General features: G+C 41.6%; 1 protein-coding gene across 1 annotated transcript; it reads left to right on the top strand.

Moving 5' to 3' along the window:
• Positions 1 to 4,332: 4,332 nt before the first annotated feature.
• Positions 4,333 to 21,706, top strand: MRAP2 (melanocortin 2 receptor accessory protein 2; the record flags this gene model as incomplete). The annotated part of the gene is made up of 3 exons (XM_084227715.1): positions 4,333 to 4,465; positions 14,625 to 14,724; positions 21,313 to 21,706. The coding sequence occupies 3 exons, from the start codon at positions 4,333 to 4,335 to the stop codon at positions 21,704 to 21,706; spliced, it is 627 nt and encodes a 208-aa protein (XP_084083841.1).
• Positions 21,707 to 21,965: the final 259 nt, after the last annotated feature.

Raw genomic sequence — 21,965 nt, 5'->3', positions numbered from 1 at the left:
TAACATGCATCTGAAGAGGTGTGATCCCACAGTGTTATAAACAAATGTTACCTCAATAAAAATTATAGATTGTCCAATTCCAAGTAATCAGCCCCCTAGCATGCGTACCTATCATGACCCACTGAGGATACTGAAGAGCCTCTATTATTACTCCATAGGAGGTTCCATGTCCTTGGACATCTCTCCAAATATGGGAGCAGGAGTTTCTATCTTTTAGGAAGGAGAGTACCCAGGAGTTGTGTGGGAACCTGGGTTGGAGGAGGAAAGATTGGGCTGTCAGAGGGGTGAAAGTGTGGGGCATGCGGATGGCAGAAGAGTAATGTTTAGACAGCCATGATGGGTGAGTGGCTCTTTTTCTGCTTGAGTTTGAGATCCCCCCCCCACCCCCAATAACTATCCCATGTGCTCCTGGAAAAGGTAAAATCCCTCTTTAGATGTGGCTTTCAGGCACAGGGTAAGTTACTGTTGTTGGCAAGGGTAATTTCAGGGGCTCCACAGAGCTGTTCATTCCTATGTTGCTTCAGGAAGCTTGTTCAGGGTTTGCTTCCTTGGAAAGATGCTACTATTATGAAGAGATCTCACATTAAGAAAATCTCAGGGCTGGGGTGCTCGGGAGCAGCAGAGGCACAGGCGGCATTTCTCCTGGCGCCTCTGAGTTTTTCCTGTTAGCTGTGTTCAGGAGAGAGTAGCTGCCTGCTTTGCAGCGCCCTGGGGAGTAAGCCCCCGGTGCCAAACTGCCTCTCCCTCCCTGTGTGGAGCATCCCAGAAACCCTCACTGTGGTGAAAACATCAGACTCTGGTGCTGCTACCAGACAGGCGGCTCCTGTGTGGTGAAACAGTGCTGGCTGGAGTAATACTGCCCTGTGACCTTTTTCAAGGGTGTTAGGTGACTGCTCTATAACACATCAGAGGTTCTGTCCTCCAAACCTACCTCTGGGATGCGAGATAGGAGAGGGAATGGTCAGTGAAAACAGAAGCCCCTCCTTTTAACTGAAGGCCACCCGGATGGTGGCTGCTTGAGGAGATGTCTCCCTTTTATTCTGCATCCTTAAGCGCCTCTGACAGGCTGACCCCACTAGTCACTCACTCTTATCTCCAGGTGTTTGGGTTTTACTTCTCTATTCAAGGAAACTCTTTCCACTTCCAAATTTGCATTTGCAACTTTCATAACCATTTGGTCTCTATCCGTCCCTTAAAAGTTCATTTAGATGAACGGAGGTAGTGTGAGGGAGGGAAAAAAAGAAACGAAGATATAGTTTCTCCAGGTAAGTGGACCATGAAAGTGGTTGGTAAGCCTTCCTCACCTTGCTGGGCCTCGGGACCTGGGTAGTCAAGTTGGGGGCACCTCTGTGCCCAGATGTGGAGAGCAGCATGGCCAAGGTGCTGTTTAGACAGTATAGAGCACACTTTCCCTCCTTTATTGCCGGCGTGATTTTATGGATCTTTTGCTCTTTTTCTGTTACCATTTTGACACATGGATGAAGCCTGGTGTCCCTCTCTGCTTTGCTTATTATAGTGACTACAAAAATGAAATGATCAAACCAGTTTTCATCTTATTTTCCTTAAAAAAATAGAAATTATTACTTTATTCTGACTTGATGGAAAAGCATGAATCCCAAGATGTACATATTTTTCATTATAATGAATGGCTTCTGTTATTTTTTTATCATGGTTTTATTTTGCCTAGAGCACATGTGGTGAATCTGCTAGCAAATGGCTGCCAGCAGAGTCGATGCTGTCTGAGGAACAAACCAAGGTTTCTGTATCTCTGACTACCATTTCGTAGCTAATGACAACAGTCTGGCTAAGTCTGGCTACTTTTTATTGACCTTGCCCTGAGTCCTAGTGACTCACATTTCATGCAATGTCACATTTAACCTTTATAGCAACTCTACGAAGTAGGTACCGTTCACCTTTTTCTTGATGAGAAACTGAAGCTAAGGTCATTTTTTTCATGACTCCAGAGGAAAAACTTGGCAAATGTTTGCTATAAAATACCAGAAGGTAACTATTTTAGGGTTGGGGGGTCACAGTTTCTCTGTTACAAGTACTCAGTTCTGTTGCTTTAATGCCAGAGAAGCCATATAAAATACAAATCAAGGGTGAAAGAGTTCTAATATTTCTTTATTGACACCGATATTTAAGTTACACATAATTTTGTCATATCAAGATATTACTATTATTTTTTCAATAATTAAACATATTAACATTCTTTACTTTCAGTCTATACAAAAACAGGGAGTGGACTGGATTGGCCCACTCCTGAGATACATGAAGAGCATGTGCAGGGAAGGATTGGGGGCTTGGGGTGACTATTCCTGCAGAGGGGACAGCATGCATGTAGGTAGCAGAGAACACGAAGTACCTGAGGGACTGCAGTCAGCACAAGCTCAGCTTGACAGGGCTCAAGGTAAGTTGAGAGGAGACAGATGGGCCCAAGTCCTCACCTTGTTGGATATTTTAAGGATTTCAAACAGTCCATAGAGTAGTGGAAAGGCATTAAAAGTATTAAGCAAAAGATTGACCAGGGGCATTTGTCTTTTATAAAAACATGTCATGACTGTGAAAAATGGATTGAATTAATAGTAAGGAGAGTTAGTAAGAAAAGAAGCAGAAAAAACAGAAATCTTAAAAAGTAGCCCAAGTGGGTAATGATGGTGTATCCAGATGATTTCCTGAACACATCATGTTTGGGTCATCAGGTTGGTCAGATTTATAGAGTAGGAAGATGTGGTTGGGAGAAGCAAAGTGTCTTGCTAGGCAACACAGCAAAGGAGAAGACCCTGGTCTCCTACTTCTACCCTGCTGCCTTTTCCTGTGTGGCATGATTTTCTTCTCCTTCAAAATAGAAATCATGTTTATCCTAATAACTCCTTTCTCTCTGAACCCTACAGCTACAGAGCTTCTCCTCTCACACATGCTTCTGCAGGAAGAGCTCATAAGTCAGGACAGTTCTTCTTAGGTTTGAGTTGTTAATTTTGTTTCCTGAGGAAATTTATTTCATTGTTGAGGGAAATAGCTTCTTGTTCAAATAATAGGAAGGCCAAAGATGATAGTAATGATTTTATTTTTTTGCTGGTGTTTGAAAGGTTGCTGAATATATAAAGGTCAGCTTTTTTTGAAATGTGTGTAACTTTCATTCCCAAATGAGAATTGGTACATGCTCTTCACCTTTGGAAGAATGACTCACCTGGCTGGGCACTCAGAGGCATCCTTCAGTCCTAATATTGGCATAGTCTCTGGAGCAGGGCACCCCAACCGTTGAGCAATATGATATTGAGGGGCTAGAGTCTGCTTTATGGGGTCTAAGACTGGGGATGGGGAGAAAAGAAGAGGGAAAGGTTAAAGACTCATTCTGTGGGGCACAGGAGAGGTGGTGATTTTGCCTCAGCTTCCCTTGGGGCTGTGTCCTACAGATGACCTTGGGTGACACTGACCTATGCTGGGGTGAGAGCAGAGGAATTTAATAAAGATCTTGGTGGGACCTAAAAGCAGTGACTGCTCAGTGAATCTTGGTTTCAGCTGGCATTTCATTCAAATTATATATTATTTGTCAATTGGACTTGTTTTCCCCATTATGGGGGAAGGTCTGGGGTCCTGGTCTGTCTCTCAGATGCCTCCTGCTACCCCCTCCATGGACAGTGTCTTACACAGAACAGATGTTCTGTTGACTTGTCACATTGGCATCTCTGCTGTACAGAGCAACCTCATCTCTCACAGAATTCATTGTTTTCTAACCTGAAGTCATCAAAAAGATACTTTGGACATCTTGATCATAGAACGAATTTCAGGAGTAAGCAGTGCCCAAAGATCAGACCTCCATCAAGGATCTTCTCCCATTATGCAACATTTGGTGCCCACTTCTCTTTGCTCCAATCCATTTCATTAGACTTAAGTTGCATGTCTTTATTGTTGCATAGTAGGTGCTCAATAGATGTACTCTGAGCTAGAGCACTTCTGAGACTGATTTTATTTATTCTCTGCAGGTTCTTTACATGATCATGCAGGTATAGATGGTGAGGCTGAAGTTGTGAGCTCAGAGATTAATAACTTTGTTATTAAAAATAGGTTATGAGTTAGACAGTGGATTAGGTTCTGAGGGGCAACAACAGCAACAGAAAAGTGATTGATTTCAAAATCTTCCATTCTAGCACAGAGTTAATAACCACATGGTATGAGACTCAGGCCTTGGTGACAGCTTTTTCCCAACCTAGTGTTCGAGTCTGGAGGACTTCTCCTGCTGGACTCTTGAATGTGCAGGAACATTTAGAATAATGTGTAATTGTGGATGAATTAACCAGCCCTGAACGTGCTTTTCTTCCATTGTGCAGAATGGAGATGTCTGCCCAGAGGCTACTTTCTAACAGAACATCTCAGCAATCTGCACCTAATTCTGATTACACCTGGGAATATGAATATTATGAAATTGGACCAGTTTCCTTTGAAGGACTGAAAGCTCATAAATGTAAGTCTCGTATAATTCCTCTTTTAAGCATGATGCGTATTTTCCGTAACCTGTGAAATCTGTAGTGATTACCTTTCCTGACTCTTCAATTCTTTTACAGAACCCTGTTTCCTAACCCCAAAACCCCAGAAAATACCCTCTCAAAACTCTGACTGCTTGGTCAGGAATGATATTACCCAAGGGCCTTGGTGATTCTGAGTAATGATGAACTTTAAAGGTTAAAATGGGAGAATATGAATCAATGCCATTTTCAGTTTGATACTTTTTTCAAGCCTTAACAATTCCAGTTCTCCTAAACTGTGAACATTTTGACTATCAAAAATGTGTCTAAAAGTAGAATATGGAACAATTACTATTATTTTTTTTTTTTTGTAGCACATAGTCTGTGCCTCCCTGGGTTTCCCAGAGCTGTGGAGAGCTGTCTATGATGTGTGTGTTTATAATGTCAGAGACCAGATTGCAATCAATCCTAACTCTGTTGTAGGCATGAATAGTGTTTCATGTTACTGGAGTAATTAAGATCCAGCACAGAGCAAAAAGGGTCAATCTATGAGAATTTGCTGTACAATCCAGGTCTTAGCTGAATGCTGACTGGCTGATGTGAAGCGTCTTTGTTGTTTTATGTGGAGTTGACATAATGAGCAGGACCTGCCACCCACTCCCATGTCTTCTTGTGGTTACCCCATAAAAATTGCAGAGATGTTTGTTTCAGAATAAATATCTACAGCATTAGAAAAATTTAGGTTCTTATCAGTTCCAGATTAATGGGACATATCAGGAAATATAGGAGAGATGACATAAGCGGTTTAGTATAGCAAAGGCAGTACTTTTGATACTACACTATTTCTGGGTCCCTGCCACTCTGATCTGTCTTTGTGTTCTTGAACTCTCACACCTACTTGCTGCTCCCTTGCAAGAAAGACTTTCTATTTTTTCCAGCTTTATTCATATATAATTATAAATTGTAATGTATTTATAATTATATTACAATGTGATAATGTGATATATTAATACACTCTGAAAGGATTCCCAGTGGGTTAATTTGCAGTCATTGCTTCACAATTTATCTTTACTTTGTTTGATGAGAACACTTAAATTCTACTCTTGTAAAGTTTCAATTATGTAATATAGTATTAACATTAGGTCCTTAAACATGATTCATCTTATAACTGAAAGTTAATAGCTTTTTGTCATATTCTGTTTTTCCCTCTCCCCTACAATGCTAATTCCTGCCAACCTGTCAACCACTTTTCAACTCTTTGTCTCTATAAGTCTGACTTTTCTTTTAGATTTCACATATACATGATACCATGAAGTATTTGTCTTTCTCTGCCTGACTTATTTCACTTAGCACAAAACCCTATAAGTACATTTATGTTGTCTCAAATAGCAGGACTTCTTTCTTTTTAAAAATGGAATAGTAATAATTTTGTGTGTCTGTACATATATATGTATAGATAGATCTACAGACATCACACTTTCTTTTTTCGTTTTACAGAGTCACCATTCATTTAGAGTCACACACATGTGCACCACTTTCAGTCCTTCCCCATTATTTCCCTTTTTGCTACAATTGAAGATTATCCTTTAGAATTTCCTTCAGTGTGACCTTTTATTTTTTTTATTTTAATTTTTTAAAAGATTTATTTATTTATGCATATAAGAACTGGGGTACAGGCCAGAGATGTGGGGGGTGAGAGGATTCACCAGAGACAGAGCAGGGAACAGAACAGGCAGACTGACTGATGAAATACACTGCTGAGAGGAGCAGCGGGCAAGACAGGAGAGGTCTGCCTCGCCATGTGGGTTTTCTCTGGCTGGCCAGGGATCAAACTCATGCTGCAGAGGCTGAGGATTGCTTCATAGTGCGGTGCTTAACCCCTTGTGCCACCAGGGAGGCCCCAGTGTGACCTTTTAAATTATGTAGAGCAACCACTTTCCGGGTAAGATAGAAGGGTGCTTTGCTGGCTCCCTCTGGAGTGGGTCCTGAGAGTTAGCTACTGTGAGGACTTTTAAGCCCATTAAGAACTTCTTTGCTCTCTATGGCCAGCGGGTTCTCATGGACATGAGCCCTGTTGACTTTCAGAATTAGATGTTTTGGGGCCATCTCTCTGGTGAGTCTTAAAAATCAGGGCTCTAGATGTGTGCTCCAAACCCTTAGCTCCTCAGGGAGAAGGTGCATTTTGGGGGTTTTCTCCTGATTGTGAGGTGCTGTGCTGAGAGAGGGGTTTGTGTCTCAGCCTTTCCTACCCATTTTGTTGTTGTTGTTTTTTGTTTAAAGATTTATTTATTTATGCATACAACATCTGGAGCATAGGCCAGAGGTGTGGGAGTGGAGGGGGGTGAGAGGATTCACCAGGGACAGAGTGGGGAACAGAACAGGCAGACTGACGAAATACACTGCTGAGGGGAGCATTGGGCAAGACAGGAGGGGTCTGTTGCGCCATGTGGCTTAGCTACGACTTAACCCCTTGAGCCACCAGGAAGGCCTCCTACCTATTTTGACATGTAGATTTCCCCTTTGCTTCCTGTGTAGGAGTTACTCAGCTCATACATGAGCCTCCAGAGAGAACCGCTCCAAGTGCAAGCTGTGTATTTGATGAGTCAATGGGAGGAGGGAAGCTCTGAAATCTCTAGTCTCGTCTTGGTTAACATCCTGTTCTAGCTAACTACTCAGTTTAGCTTTTTACCCTTTTACCTGTTGCTGAAAGGACCTCAAGATACCTGATCTTATGCGTGGTTCCTGAGGGGCCAACACCACTGTTTGCTTGTGGCCAAGGTGGGGGGTCAGGCTGGGCAGTCAGAGGGGCGGCAGTGATGCTCCGGCTGTTCTTCCCTCAGGGCTGTGAAAGCCTTTGGAGTTACTCAGTTCCTTGAGGTTTTACAGTTTTTGTTCCTTAAAAAATTCATTAAAGAATAATACCTTTACATACCTTTCATTATCCCAAAGTGGATAACAGCAATTAAATGCCTTCACTCATTCCTTTATTGATGTCCGTGCCACAGTTTTTTTATGGCAATAAGAAAAGCACATGGAACCCCATGTTCTTTCTTTGATTATCTGGTAGGAGACTGTGGCTGTCAAGGGGTGAACTCACCCCTTTAATTCACTTTAATGCTTTAATATATTGTTTTTCTGGGATAATGTTTATAAAAGGACAATTACATTTAAGAATTTTAGTGAAAATCAAAATGACTGGGCACATTGCCATCTATTTCCCTGTAACAGGGGCATCTGTAGTTTGGTGATAAACATTTTTATTTTTTCGTCAGGTTATTCTTATCTCTTTTCCTTAGTTTAAGATTAAGAGAAGACAGATTGGCTTTGGATGTTTCATTTCCAGAAACAATTGAAAATCTAAAATTACTATAGCTGGGAAAAATTCCCCCAAATGTAGGCAGAAGTGTGACACATTACACATACTTATTATACTATTAATAAGGAGAAGGTTTTAACATTCACATTAGGAAAAACCCCAAAGATGTTTGAGTGAGTCTTTACTGTTCTGATGTAAGAAATCTGATTAAAGTAAAGAACCTTAGTTTTAGAAACCTGACAACATACAAGACACAGAAAAGAACAAAAAACAAACCCCAAAATCCCAGCCACACAGGAAAATGAAAAGACTAAGTTAGATATTTTACTGTACACATTGATATAGTCTTCTATTTTAAAATTAAGTGATTTTTCACCTTCAAGTGTGTCTCCTTGTTTTGCCAAGAAAAATTCAAAGCCAGTTAGGTACAGTCCTAAGAAATAGAAGTGAGACATTTCAAGAGGAAGCTCTTATTAAGGACAGCAGTGATCCTGCCAGCTGTCTTCCTTTGTTTTACTCATAATGGCTCATGCCTGTCAGCAATAGCAAACATTTTTAGTTAGATAAAGTTTTTCTACCTGCTGAAATCATGATCCCAACCTTCAAAGGGCCTTTCATCTGAGAAGTAACCTCTTATTGTTATTGTTAATCTTGTTTCTTGTTTTGTCCTCAGTTTTGAATCTGATATTGTAACAGGGTGGACCCCAGGAAAGGGGGAGGTTCCAGGTTCCCTGCCCCACCCAAGGAAGGGTGGAGCTGAGCAGGAAGAGGAGAAGCTGGATGGAGCGAGGAGACTGAGGAAGGAAGCAGGATGGAGCCTAGAGACACGTGAAGAAACTGCGCTTGTCTTTTGGTCGTGGACTGGGTGACACAGATGTGGGTGAGACCCATGGGGAGGTGACAATGGCAGCTTTTATCTTGATGTTGATTTTGCTCTTTTCCTTCCGGGCTTGTCTGGTTGTTTCTGACCCTTTTCTGTGGGTCCCCACTGGAAGATGCTTTAGACTTGTGGCAGGCTTTGGGGCCTTTCTCTGGGCCAGTCCCATTTGGATGGAGTTTTACCCACGAGGGGATGGGTAACTTTGGGTTCTTGATTTAGAAATTAGACTCTTTGCCTTACCTGTATTGTTTCCTAATTAAAGTTCCTTCCCATTAAAGTCTCATATGTTTTGTGTTGATGCGGCGGATGGCAGAACCCATTTAGAATAGGCAGGTTTGCGGGGTTTGGGCTGCCCCTCTCCCTGTCCTATAACAATATCAAGCCTAATAATGTATCAGGACTTGGTATTTATCTGACATGCATTTGGTACCAGCAGAATGGAAATTCGTCCTTCTTTCCTTTCTCCCTTCACATATTTATTGAGCACCTGTCATGTGTAGCACTGTTTCATGCCCTGGAGATGTTACAGTGCACAGAAAAGACAAAGCCGGTCCTTTTATAGGGCTTGAATTCTAGTGGAAAGCCAAACAATAAATATATAAACAAAGCCAGAGGGCTAAATAAATAAACAAGCTTATGGAATTTGGAGGTAAAGGTATAGAGTTGCTGTGGAAGACTTTACTAAAGAGACATTTGAGAAGAGACTTGAAGGAAGTGAGAGATGGAGCTATAAGACATTTGGGAAAGAGCATTCTAGAAGATACTCCGTGGCAATAGTGAAATGCACCATACAAGGAACAAGAAAGAGGCTAATGTGGCTCCAGGCAAGTGAATGAGAGCAGGAAGTGAAGTCAGGTAATGGAGCAGAAGGTGTCAGCACCTTAGAGATCATGCTAAGACTTTGCCTTTTCCTCTGAGATGTCATTTAATGATTTGGAACAGAGGAGTGGGATCTGGCTTAGGCTTTAACAGAACCACTCTGCAGCTGGGGCAGGAAAGGGATGAGATTAGAAGTAGAGATTTTGCAATAGGCTAGGAAACTAATAATGATGACTTAGATCATGGTGAGGACAGTGGAGTGGTAAAAATTACATACTAAATAATTTTGGGGAGATAAATCTGATAGGAGTTGTTAATGGGTTGGCAGTGGATTGTAAGAGAAAGAGAAGAGGGAAGATGACTTGAAGATTTGTGACCTGAGCAGTTGGCTCTGGAAAATTTGCCATTGACTGAGATGGGGAAAATTGTGGAAGAAGCAGGAAACACCAGGATCTCAGGGCTTGTTAAATTGAGATCTGTTAGACATCCAAGAGGAAATAGGGGGAAAAGTATCCAGTGAAGGTACAAATTTGAGAATCGTATGCATATAAATGGTATTCAAACTCTAGAAGCAGGATAAATAATTGTAGAGTAAAAAAAAAAAAACAGAAGAGGTCTAAGAACTGAGCCCTGTGGCATGCTGGAAGTTAGAGTTTGGAGGTGTTGAGAAGAAAGCTGGAAAGGAACTTGAATTGAACATATAGTAAGGTAGGAGAAAATGCTGGCAATTGTGGTTTCCTGGAAACCAAGTGTATAAAGGGTTTCAAATATGAAACAATCTTCTGTGTCAAATGTTGCTCTGGGATCAAGTCAGTCAAGGACTGAGACTTGACTACCGGCTTTACAATGTGGAAGTTACTTGTAGTGATTTTAAAAGCAGTCTTTGGTGGCATGGTGGGAGTGAAAGGCTAATGGAGTTTGTTCAAGAAAAAAAAATGGGAGGAGAGTAAATGAATACAGTAGGCATTGACAAATCTCTCAAGAATTTTGTTATAAAGGAAAGGAGAGGAATAGGACATTTATGAAGGGCTTGGCAGGGTGACATACTTGATACTAGAGAAGCAGAAGTCTATGAGTCAATGAATGACCTCTCTTTACATTATAGCAGGACCGTACTGGCTGCTGTACTGGGGAGACACTGAAGGAGCATTGTTATTCTGAGCCATCAGTGGTGGCCACCTTCCATGCTTTTTGCATAGGAAGCATGCAGATAATGCATTTATGGATGAGTTTTGCATAGGAAGCATGCAGATAATGCATTTATGGATGAGTTAGCAAGAAACTGTGCCATCAAAGTCAGAGAGCTAGAGCTAGTGAAGACTTGGAGCAAGACACGTCATTGGGGCACATAGGGACACGTATGCCAGGACTTCATAGCATGAAACTGACCCTAAACATCTTAAGGACCAAAGGTCCTTAAGCCTTCCCTCCTGTGCCCCACATTATTGCGGCTTGTAGCCTAGAAGGGTGCGCTATGATAAAGGTACTGGTACAGGGCAGGGAGAGGGGCACCCCAGAACCCCCAAACCTGCCAGAGGTAGTGTGAGGACAATGCTGGCTTTGGTGTCCTGAGCGCTCTCTTTTTAGGTATTAGCCATTGTTTTAGATACAGCTATGAGATGGAAAGATTATGATTTATACTTTCGAGATGCAGGGGAAAGGTTCTGAGATAGGATAGTTTCTCTAGTCCTACCCTAGTGTGAAAAAGATAATGAATGGAGAAAAAAAATCATACTAGAGAAAAAACATGCAGTATTTCCACCACAGTGCAGTCACTACAGTGCTCCCAGCTCCAAAGCACCCATAATCCTCCACTACAGTCTGTTGTGCTCCCTCCCCACCTTGTGCTCTCCCCTCCCCTTCCACCTCCGGATGCCTCAGTTCTGTGGTCAGTTTTCAAGGGTTGGTTTTAAGATTTGTCTTTGTCTGTTTTCCCTATATTCCATGTACACATGATGCAATCCAGTATTTACTTTTCTCTTTCTGGCTTACTTTGCTTAGCATAATCCCTTCCAGCTCTGCCCATGTTGCCACAAATGGCATGAGTAATAAACCTCCATTTTGACTTCTTCCCAGAAAAGGGAGCTTGGGAGAAGACAATGGATTCTGCTTTTACCATTTTATTGCAATGCCTGTACACATGGCACTGGCATTAAATAAAACTTCCAGATAGTTTGAATATTCCTGGAATGAGATGGGGATCTCTGATGTTGCCTGTAAGGGGCCGGAGAGGTTTCCCAAAAGGTGAGGGTAATTGTCCTGGGGTCAGATCATCTGGCAGAAGATGAGATAGAGGAACATTAGTAGGATTCATTTGAGGAAGTAGAATTTTATCTGAAGAGTAACATGAATAAGCAGACCTATTTAGGGCCTCCCCTGGTGGTGCAGCGGTTGGGCGCTGGGTTGTGAGGCTGCCCCGCAGTCTCTGCAGCGCCAGTTCCATCCCTGGCCACCGGCGAGGGTCCCACACAAAAATAAATATATAAATAAATAAAAGAAAGACTATTCCTCTAAAAAAAAAATAATAAGCAGACCTATTTAAAGCAAATTGTAATGGGAAATGTAGTTACCTCATTATCAAGGAAATAATTGGAAATGCTGTTGGATCATAGGGGTTATCAAGTTCAAATCATGACCCTTCTCCACCCCATCCTGCTTTGTATCTGAGGACTGCAGCCCTCCCTCCCATGCCCCACATTATTGCTGCTTTTAGCCTAGAAGGGTGCACTGTGATAGAGGTACTGTTACAGGGTGGGAGAGGGGCACCCCAGAGCCCCCAAACCTGCCTGCTCTAAATAGGTTCTGCCATCCGCAGCATCAACACAAAACATATAAGACTTTAATGGAAAGGGACTTTAATACAATTAGTAAACAATACAGAAAAGACAAAGAATATAGTTTCTAAATGAAGCACCCAAAGTTACAAATAAATCCCCTCATGGGTAAAAGTCCACCCAAGCATGATTGGCCCAGAGCAAGGCCCCAAAGCCTGCCACAAGTCTAAAGCACCTTCCAGTGGGGACCCACAGAAAAGGATCAGAAACAACCATACAAGTCTGGAAGGAAAAGAGAAAAATCAAAATCAAAGTAAAAGCTGCCATTGTCACCTCCACATGGGTCTCTCACCCACATCTGTGTCAACCAGTCCACAACCAAAAGGCAAGTGCAGTTTATTCATGTGTCTCCCTGCTCCATGTGCCTCCTCCAGGTCTCCTTCTGTCTCTCCATCCTGCTTCCTCCCTTCTCAGTCTCCTCTGCAGCTTCTTTTCTTCTCCTTAGCTCCACGCTCCTTTGGGTTGGGCCAGGTACCTGGAACTTACCGTTTTTCAGGGGACCACCCTGTTACAGTAACTCTTCTACACCTCTACCCACCCTGGGCTAGGCAATAAAGGCTGATGGGAATCCAAACACCATGTGCAGTGTAAAAGCTATCCATGTGAAAAAAACCCTTCTTATAAACGGATTTGAAAAATATAAATCAACATTGCTAAATTAAATTCCCAATTGAGCACTTACATATAACACCGTGTCTCATTTTATAATTTGCTTTTGCTATGCAGGCAGTTTGCTGAACTCTCACTTACCTGCACAATGGTGCTTCACAGTCTGTGCCCCCACAATTGAGATGTTTTTGTTAAATTGTTAGTTTGCTTGTGTACATGTAATTTCGGCCTTTGTCCTTATAATCTTTTTAGGCCTGGCTTCCACTTTCTTATAAGGCAAATTCCACAATTTCTACTTCTTTAGTACTCTTAACCCCAGGAAAGATCCAATAATTTTTCATCCAGAGTACTGATCAAACATTAAACAGCAGTTGTTCACCTTTAGGCAATATTGCTAAAGGTGATGTAAAAAGAATAGATGACTTATACAGGGTAAATTGCTGATTGTATTTCTTAACTTTAGAAAAATTTCTATGTATACATAAATTAATTAGAATAAGGCTTTGTTCTTAAACACGCTTAATGTATAAGGTCCAATTGTTAAAAATTGTTAAGCATCCTGCAGTATTTCCACAAATGTTAACTTCTTAGACTTGGTCAGCAAAGTTAAAATAATTAATAATGCAACTCTGTTGCATTTCCTAGATTTGATACCCTGTTGTGTTATGTAGCAGGTTCTGTAGAAAATCCAGTTTCATTCCAGTTCCCCAAAAACTCATGACTGTTACCCAAGCTGGAATCAATGAAGGACCCAGGGAGGAAGCACAGACAAAAGCTATCAGGGGCCTCAAAGGAGGAAGAGAGCATATCAGTTGGGGGATTGGCCCAGGCTTTGAAAAGGTGATGGTTAAGGAATGGGCTTTGAGAGGTGGATGGACTGTCATTAGTCTAGCTTGGGTGAAGTTGTGCCAGCCAGGTAAAGGTATGAGCATGGGAATTAGGAAACTATGGCTCAGCGTGAAGCTAAACGCAGGGACACTATGTTCCCGAGTCCAATTGGAAGTATGGGTTTTAAAGTAAGGGTAATTTCGGGGGAAATGATAATAACAGTATTATCAGCAATAGCCAGCAAATGTGGAATGCCTTCTTCTTAGATGCCAGACAGTATATAAAGTGCTTTACATGTGAAATCTCTTCTGAAATGGAAAAGGTCAACTCTGTTTTGTTGAAGAGTTTTTCATAAAAGAGCAGTATTTTCAGAGCTGTGATAAAGCAGGATTAAACAGAGGTGAAACACAGGGATATATAGAAGATGGGGGACACTCTGGAAATCATTTGTATGTTTTCTGCAGAAAGTAATGAGGACCTGATTTATTCCAGCATGGATATCAGTGAAAATACAAAGTTTAGTTGTCTTGAATCAGAATCATTTTAAATTTTATACCGTAGTACTTTTAAACTTTGGTGGAATCTTGGGGACCTCGATGGTCTACATTCTGTCGTAGGCTCATTCACTGGGGTATAGAAACTATGAGGGGTGAATTCTCATAGTGTTGCCTGAGACAGAAACCCAGACGTGACACAGAACCTGCCCTTACCCATATCGCCTACATCTTATCTATTTCCAGTTGACTGAAGGGTCAGGATATCTCATCAGATTGTTGATTTCCTTTCTAGTTTCATGTATCAAAAAGGTCAGATTCCTTGAATGTTCAAGATTTCATCTGCCAGGGAATACTAATCCCTGTATTGTCTTGCAGATTCCATTGTGATTGGATTTTGGGTTGGTCTCGCAGTCTTCGTGATTTTCATGTTTTTTGTGCTGACCTTGCTGACCAAGACAGGAGCCCCACACCAAGAGTAAGTTTGGGCCTTTCCTAAATGCCTGTCAAGCCCCATGGGGAATTGAAGGAACAGAAAATGGAGATAGCTGTCATATCCAGGACCAAGTCTTCAGCCAGGGAGTGGAGAGAAGGAGCGGGTTATGTTCCCAGGGGCCTGTGCAGTGGGCTGTGCCTTCCTCCTAGCACTCAGCCTTTGGGGCTTCTTCAAGTGCACCTTTTTGATCCACGGTTTCTTCTTTTCTATTGTCTTAATTTAACGCTGACTTACTTAGACCAAATTTTTATATTGAAATATTTATTAATTAGTATGTATTTTCTCCTTATTCCAAAAGAGTTTAGATGATCACCTGACTAAAAACAGAATAAAAAGACAAAAAAGTAGGATAAAAAATTAGTTTCTAAAAAATTATTTTTATTTAAGTGACATTGCATTATTCAAGTTTCAGAGTGCATTATTTCCAGTATCTGTATATACCACATTAAGTTTACCAAAAATTCAATTTTATCTGTGACCTTACAATTGACCCCTTTTATCTGATTTACAAATCCTCCTTATCTCTTTCCTTCTAGTAACCAATAACTTGGTCTTATAGTCTGAAACTTCTGTTTTATTTAGTTCATTCACATGTTCAAGTCTTAATAAGAGATGATGAACACCTTAATGTTAAGGTGCTATCTTTGTGCTATCTGTATATCTGTGTGCTATCTGTGTGCTATCTGTATATCTTCTTTGGATAAGTGTCTATTCACATCCTCTGTCTGTTTTATAATTGGGTTATTTGTTTTGTATTGAGCTTTATGAGTGCTTTGTATTTTGGACATTAACCCCATGTCAAATGTGAAATGTGCAAATATCATCTTCCATTCAGCATGATGTATGGTTGTTTTGCTTAATAGTTTCTTTTGTTGTGCAGAAGCTTTCTAGTTTGACTTAGTTCCACTTGATTTTTTTCCTTTGTTTCCTTTGGCTTTGGGGTAGAACTCCCAAAGACATCTCTAAGGCCAACGTCAAGGAGCTTATTGCCTATGTTTTCTTCCATGTATTCTTGGACTTACAGAGGAAGTAATTACATGGGTGCTTGAAGAATGTTCAGTAATATCAGAAGGTATCCACTTAGTGTGGCTTATAAAAATCTCAGAAAAAAAGTTTGGGAGGATTTTTTTTTTACTCTAACTCTTCAAAAAAAAAGTGGGGGGAGAGGATAAAATTAACATGTTGAATACCTTAGTATTCAAGACCCAGCAGGCAACAAATAATACACTCATTTTAGGAAGTTAAAAGAACTTTTGATTTGGGACACATCATAAGTTTGGTTGGGAGGAGGGAACCCCACAGAACAGTACAGGACCCCACGACTAGCAATCCTGAGGAGCAGTTACCACCCTAGATTTGAAGGGGTCAGTGACTGGAACCCAGGAATTCTGCGGATATGGAGGGTCACAGCCAGCCTGAAGGAGTCTTAAATACTGAGACAGAAGGGAAATAAAAAAATACCTTGACACAAATAAAGGTAGAAATATAATATGCAAAATTTATGAGATAAGCAAAAACATTTCTAAGAGGGACGTTCATAGCAATAAATGCCTATCCCAAGAAACATGAAGGCTCTCGTATAAACAACATAATTTTATACCTCCAGGAACCAGAAAAAGAAAAACAAATCCATAGTAGAAAGGAGAAAATGAAAAGGTCAGCATGAAAATAAGTGAAATAGAGATTTAAAAGACAATAGCAAAGATCATTAAATTAAAAGCTGTTTCTTTGAAAAGATAAACAAAGTGGACAAATCTTTAAATAAACTCACCCATCCCTCCCCCACCCCCCAAAAGAGAGAGGACTGAAATATATTAAATGAGAAATGAAAGAGGATATGTTACAACTCATACCACAGAAATACAAAGGATGATAGAGACTACTATGGACAACTTTATGCCAATGAATTGGACAGCTATGGAAAAATGGTTAAATTCCTGGAAATCTACAACCTACCAAAACTGAATCAGGAACAAATAGAAAATCTAAACAGACCAATTACTAGTGAGGAAATTGAGTCAGTAATCAAAAGTCTCCCAACAAACACATGTCCAGAAAGAGACAGCTTCAGTTAATATTCTATCAAATATGAATTAAGGATTAATACTAATCCTTCTCCTTCTCAAACTCTTCCCAAAAATAGAAGAGCAAAGAACCTTTCATTTTATGAACTTAGCATTAATTATCCTGATACCAAAACCAGCAAGGATGCCTCAAGAAAAGAAAACTATAGGCCTATTTATCTAATAAACATAGATGACATTGATGTTAAAATCTATGCTAGTACAAAGAGTACCAGCAAATGGAATTTAACAATTCATTAAAAGGATCATACAGTCTGATCAAGGGGGATTTGTTCCAGGGATACAAGGATGGTTCAGCATCCACAAATCAATTAATATGATATATCACATTAACAAATGAAGGATAAAATAGGCCTCCCTGGTGGTGCAAGGGGTAAGCACAGCACTGTGAAGCTGGCCACAGCCTCTGCAGTACGAGAGTTTAAACCCCAGCTGGCCAGGGAGCTACCCACATGGTGCAGCAGACCTCTCCTGTCTTGCCCACTGCTCTCCTCAGCAATGTATTTCAGTCAGTCTGCCTGTTCTGTTCCCCACTGTGTCTCTGATGAATCCTCTCACCCCCTGCCCTGCACCTCTGGCCTGTACCCCAGTTCTTATATGCATAAATAAATAAATCTTTAAAAAAAATAAAGACTAAAATAGCCACAGAAAAAAACATTTGTTAAAACTCAACACTCTTTCATAATAAAAACTCTCACATAGGCCATGTGTGACAGGACCACTGCTAATATCAGACTCAGTGTGAAAAGGTGAAAACTTTCCTTCTAAGATCAGAGACAAGGCAAGGATGCCCACTATCACCACCTTTATTTCACATAGTATTGGTCATCCCAGCCAGAGCAATTAGGCAAGAAAAGGAAATAATAGGCATCCGAATTGGAAAGGAAGAAGCAACAGTGTTGTTATTTGCATATGTTATGATATGATATGTAAGGAAACCCTAAAGACTTCACCAGAAACATACACCACAACCCGGGTTTACTTCTTATTTAAACTATGTGTTAGCTGAGAGTTGGTGGGAGGTGGACAGAAGCTTCTCTGCTTGTAGCAGCCCTCATTCTCACACTCAGCCTCCTGAATTCCATGACAGGGACAAGAAAGGATTGAGCTCTTGCAACCTCTTGCTGTTATTCAACTGAGAAGAGAACATCACTTCCTCTCACACCAGCCTGACTGGAAAGATGCTCTTTATATTCCCAGGAGTGAAAGAGAACCAGAGAGTAGTGAGCACTAGTAGAGAACACTGAAAAGGGAGAGAGAGACTGTGATAAAGCTGACATCACCTTTCTTTTTTAAAAGCTTTTAGGCCCAAGAAGCAGCTTTAATGGGGATTGTTTTTCCCATTGAATATTTGCTTTTGTGTGTGGGGAGAAAAAAGTCTCTTAACCTGGATTCTTCATGGACAATGAAGATGAAAGTATCATTTCTCCTGCTTTCTCAGCAGTTTAGGAACCATTTACTCTGCAGGTTGCCTTGTTAAAGCTTTGTAGACCCATTGGCATAAATCTGCCAGAAAGAACATAATGGAAAAGGCTTGCATCACATTTTTATGTTGAATATTTTTGAGTATTTTTAAAAAAATTATCCATTCTAGACATCATATACCTCATATTCCCTCCTTTTGTAGCCTTGGCTAAGTGTTCCACCTTGTCTAGGAGCAGATGCCCATCCTTTGGCGCTGAGTGCAAGATGGCTCATGATCTTGTATAAATGGAAATTACATGTTACCTCGAATTGCAATTTACCTGGCTATGGCACTCACTAAAGAAAGGGACAATGCAACCAAAAACTGATGGCAGGAAAATGTCAGTGCTCAAGCTCTTTGTTATGATCAAGGCCCAGGAACTTCACGGAGCGGGTGCTCCGTGAGGGCGTCCTGCCATTCTAAAGTGCCCATGATTATCAACAGGTAGAAAATCTGCTGTGTAATGTACGTGATTCAATTTATATACCTTTACCTTTGTTCAGAAGTTAATTTTAATTCCCCACTAAATAGGAGGTATTTACTGAGTGCATAGCTGCAGCTTGCCCTGACATTCCCAAAGGCAGCTCCAAGGTAGTTAGTAGAACCTTCCTTGCCCAGAAAGGCAGACATCTTCCTGCTAAGTCAGTGCTACAACAAAAGCAACCAAAAGTCACTGCCACGAGACAGAAGGGTTTGGCTGGTTCCTCTGTTCAGGTTTGTTACATGAGGCAAAGCTCTCTGCACAGGCTGTATTATTCCATTCATGTTAGGGGTTATTACTGTTTTCTCCTAGTTGTACGTCATAGCACTTTTTCACTTACTGGGTCTTTCTTCAGCTTACACATTTTTAAAAGCTAGCTGGAAATGACAGCTGGAATCACCAGGTGCCCATAGGCTCTTCATGAGTGGGGTAAACCTGAGCATGGTCGTGGGCTAAAACTCTCAGTCACAGGCTCTTAGCACAGCAGCTGGCACTTCATTTGTAAAAGTTCTACATAAATCTGCAGAACTTTTGGGGAACATCCCACAAAATTCCAGGTATTTTCTCTCTGCAGATGAATGTGAGAAGAGTCTGTCTGCCAGACGTGAATCGTGCTTTGGGGCATGGAGGAGGGAGCAGTTCACACTGCACTATACACTGCAGGTGATGGTGCTTCTCCTGGGAATTGGAGCCTGGACCACCGGCAGACAAAGCTGCGGTGTACACTCCCCCAGAGCCTGGTGACTGAGGCCCTTTGAGAGCTGCAGAGGTGACTGAATACAGCACAGATGTACTTAAGGGAGAAAGGACCATAAATAGAGAACCCTGGCCTGAGGCTGGCAGGGATACATGTATAATAGAATGTCAGTCCACAGGGGCTCAGAGGAGGGGCAGATTCCTTCCCTGGGGAGAGCTCAGACTCTCCATGGAGGCAGGGACACTTGAGTTGGGACAGTGAAGAAAATATTTTATTTTGACAAAGAGGTAGAAGGGCTTCTGAGATGGAAGGAAGAACACAGCAAAGGTACAGAAACAGACAGCATGGGGGTGGGAGGCAGTCAGGCCTACATGACTGGATTGTGGGGTTCATGAGGTCACAGTAGGTGAGGACTCTTCCCATCCTCCCTTTCTGGTAGTCTGGAGTTTTTTAAACCTGAGTGAAGTGACAATTGGAGAAGAAAATCACTTACCAGGAAGACAGACCACTTAAATTTGCATTAATGCAGAAATTGTCAGAGACTCTCTAAAGTGATTTTTCTCTGAAATCTGAATACCTGACCTAGTGAGTGTTGTACTTGCATGTAAATCGTTGATTTTTCACATCACATTTGCTCAGTGGGCAGTGAGATAGGTTAACCAGGCTATTACTGAGAGGAAAAACTCCTTGTCTGACGTCGCGGAGGTGGTCATGGTGGGAGAGATGGGATCCTTAGCAAGCCACATCGCAAAGCATCCAGCATCACTGACCTCTGAATTCCAGCTGATTCTTGGTCATTTGGAGTTTAGGAGATGTGATCAGATTTCCCAGACCTGCAAATTGAGTCCACATTCCTCCTGCCCTGTAAGCATTTGGTCCTCAACACTTCATCCTGATGAGGAGCAGGAGGCTAAAGGACTTAGGTTACACAGGCATTGAACTCTGACTCCCAGCCTAGTTTTTGTGAGGTTCTGCTCTGAATTTGAAACTATGTTTGGATTCTTGTCTTTAAAAAATCAGTACCTGAGTGAGTACAAGTTTATATAACTCTGCAGAGGATGGTGGTTAAAGTAGATGGGATAGCAGGTTATTCAGTTTACCCATGTTCTTTCTTTCAGGCTCTTATGGGACTCACTGAGTTATTTTATTCATTCACTGACTTATTACCTTTGAGTTGCTAATTTCTTCCACCCCAAGGGGAAACATGGAATTAGGAACCTGGGTTGAATTTCACTCCTGTCACTAACTAGCATGTGACTTCAGTGGCAACCCAATGCCTCCTTTCTTTAGTGTCTACATTGTGCAATGGGTGTAATCATTCTTGCCCTAAGTGACTGAACTGATTAGTTTGGAGAACTGAGTGAAATAAATGGATATGACAGTATTTTCACTGCTATTAAACTCATCTCTGGAAAATAGTATTGTAGTCTCAGGTTCTGAACTTAAACATGAGTAGTAACCCTTGAGAGTTCTGTGAAAACACAGATTCCTGGGCCCTACCACCAGAGATTCTGGGGAATGCATTTTCAGAAACATTAAGAGTAATTCTAATGCAAATGACTAAGGGTCCCCTGGAGAAATGCCTGTGTGTGCTGCAAAGTATCAGGTTACACCACAGCTTAGGTTGGCCTAGTGCCCTCATCTGGAGATTTTGCTTTGGGTCTCACATGCCCAGAAGCCTTGTCTCTCAGTTCTGATGCTTGTCTGCATGCTCTGTGCAGGGACTTGCACTCAGTAGATGCTCAGGGGGATCATGCTGGCCTGCACTATATGTTGAAAACCAGAATCCCGCAAGTCAATCAGCTGGAATGCAAGCAAGCTCTTATTTTCCTTTTCTTTACAGCAATGCAGAATCCTCAGAGAAGAGATTCCGAATGAATAGCTTTGTGTCAGACTTTGGAAGACCCCTGGACCCAGAAAAGGTGTTTTCTCGCCAGGGCAATGAGGAGTCCAGGTCTCTCTTTCACTGCTACATCAATGAAGTGGAACACTTGGACAGGGCCAAGGCTTGTCACCAGACCACCGCCCTTAGCAGCGATGTCCACCTCCAGGAAGCCATCAGGAACAGTGGGCGGCCAGAGGAGGAGCTGAACAGGCTCATGAAGTTTGACATCCCCAATTTCGTGAACACGGACCAGAACTCCTCCTTTGGGGAGGATGATCTTCTGATTTCTGAACCCCCTATTATTCTAGAAAATAAGCCAGTTGCCCAGTCCTCACACAAAGACATGGACTGAGAAATATGTTGATGAGAAACATGAAGATGTGGGTTTTATCTTGATACAGCAAGAAATCTCCATCCCCTAAAATTGTGTCTGAGTGGGTATGAGAGACAGAAAGAAAGAGGGACAGGTAGACAAAAAGACAAAGGGAAGATAGCCCTGGAGAAGATTGCCGACGAAGCTGAATTTTTATGACTTTAAACACACTTGGGATTTTTTTAGGGTTAAAAAATCTGTCTCCTCATCATGTGGGTGAAAGATTTGGCTGGTACTC

Source organism: Talpa europaea, assembly GCF_964194135.1.
Source record: "Talpa europaea genome assembly, chromosome: 2".
In the NCBI taxonomy this organism is placed as follows: domain Eukaryota; kingdom Metazoa; phylum Chordata; class Mammalia; order Eulipotyphla; family Talpidae; genus Talpa; species Talpa europaea.
Note: the sequence above shows the minus strand (reverse complement) of the source record. Positions and strands in the feature narration are given on the sequence as shown.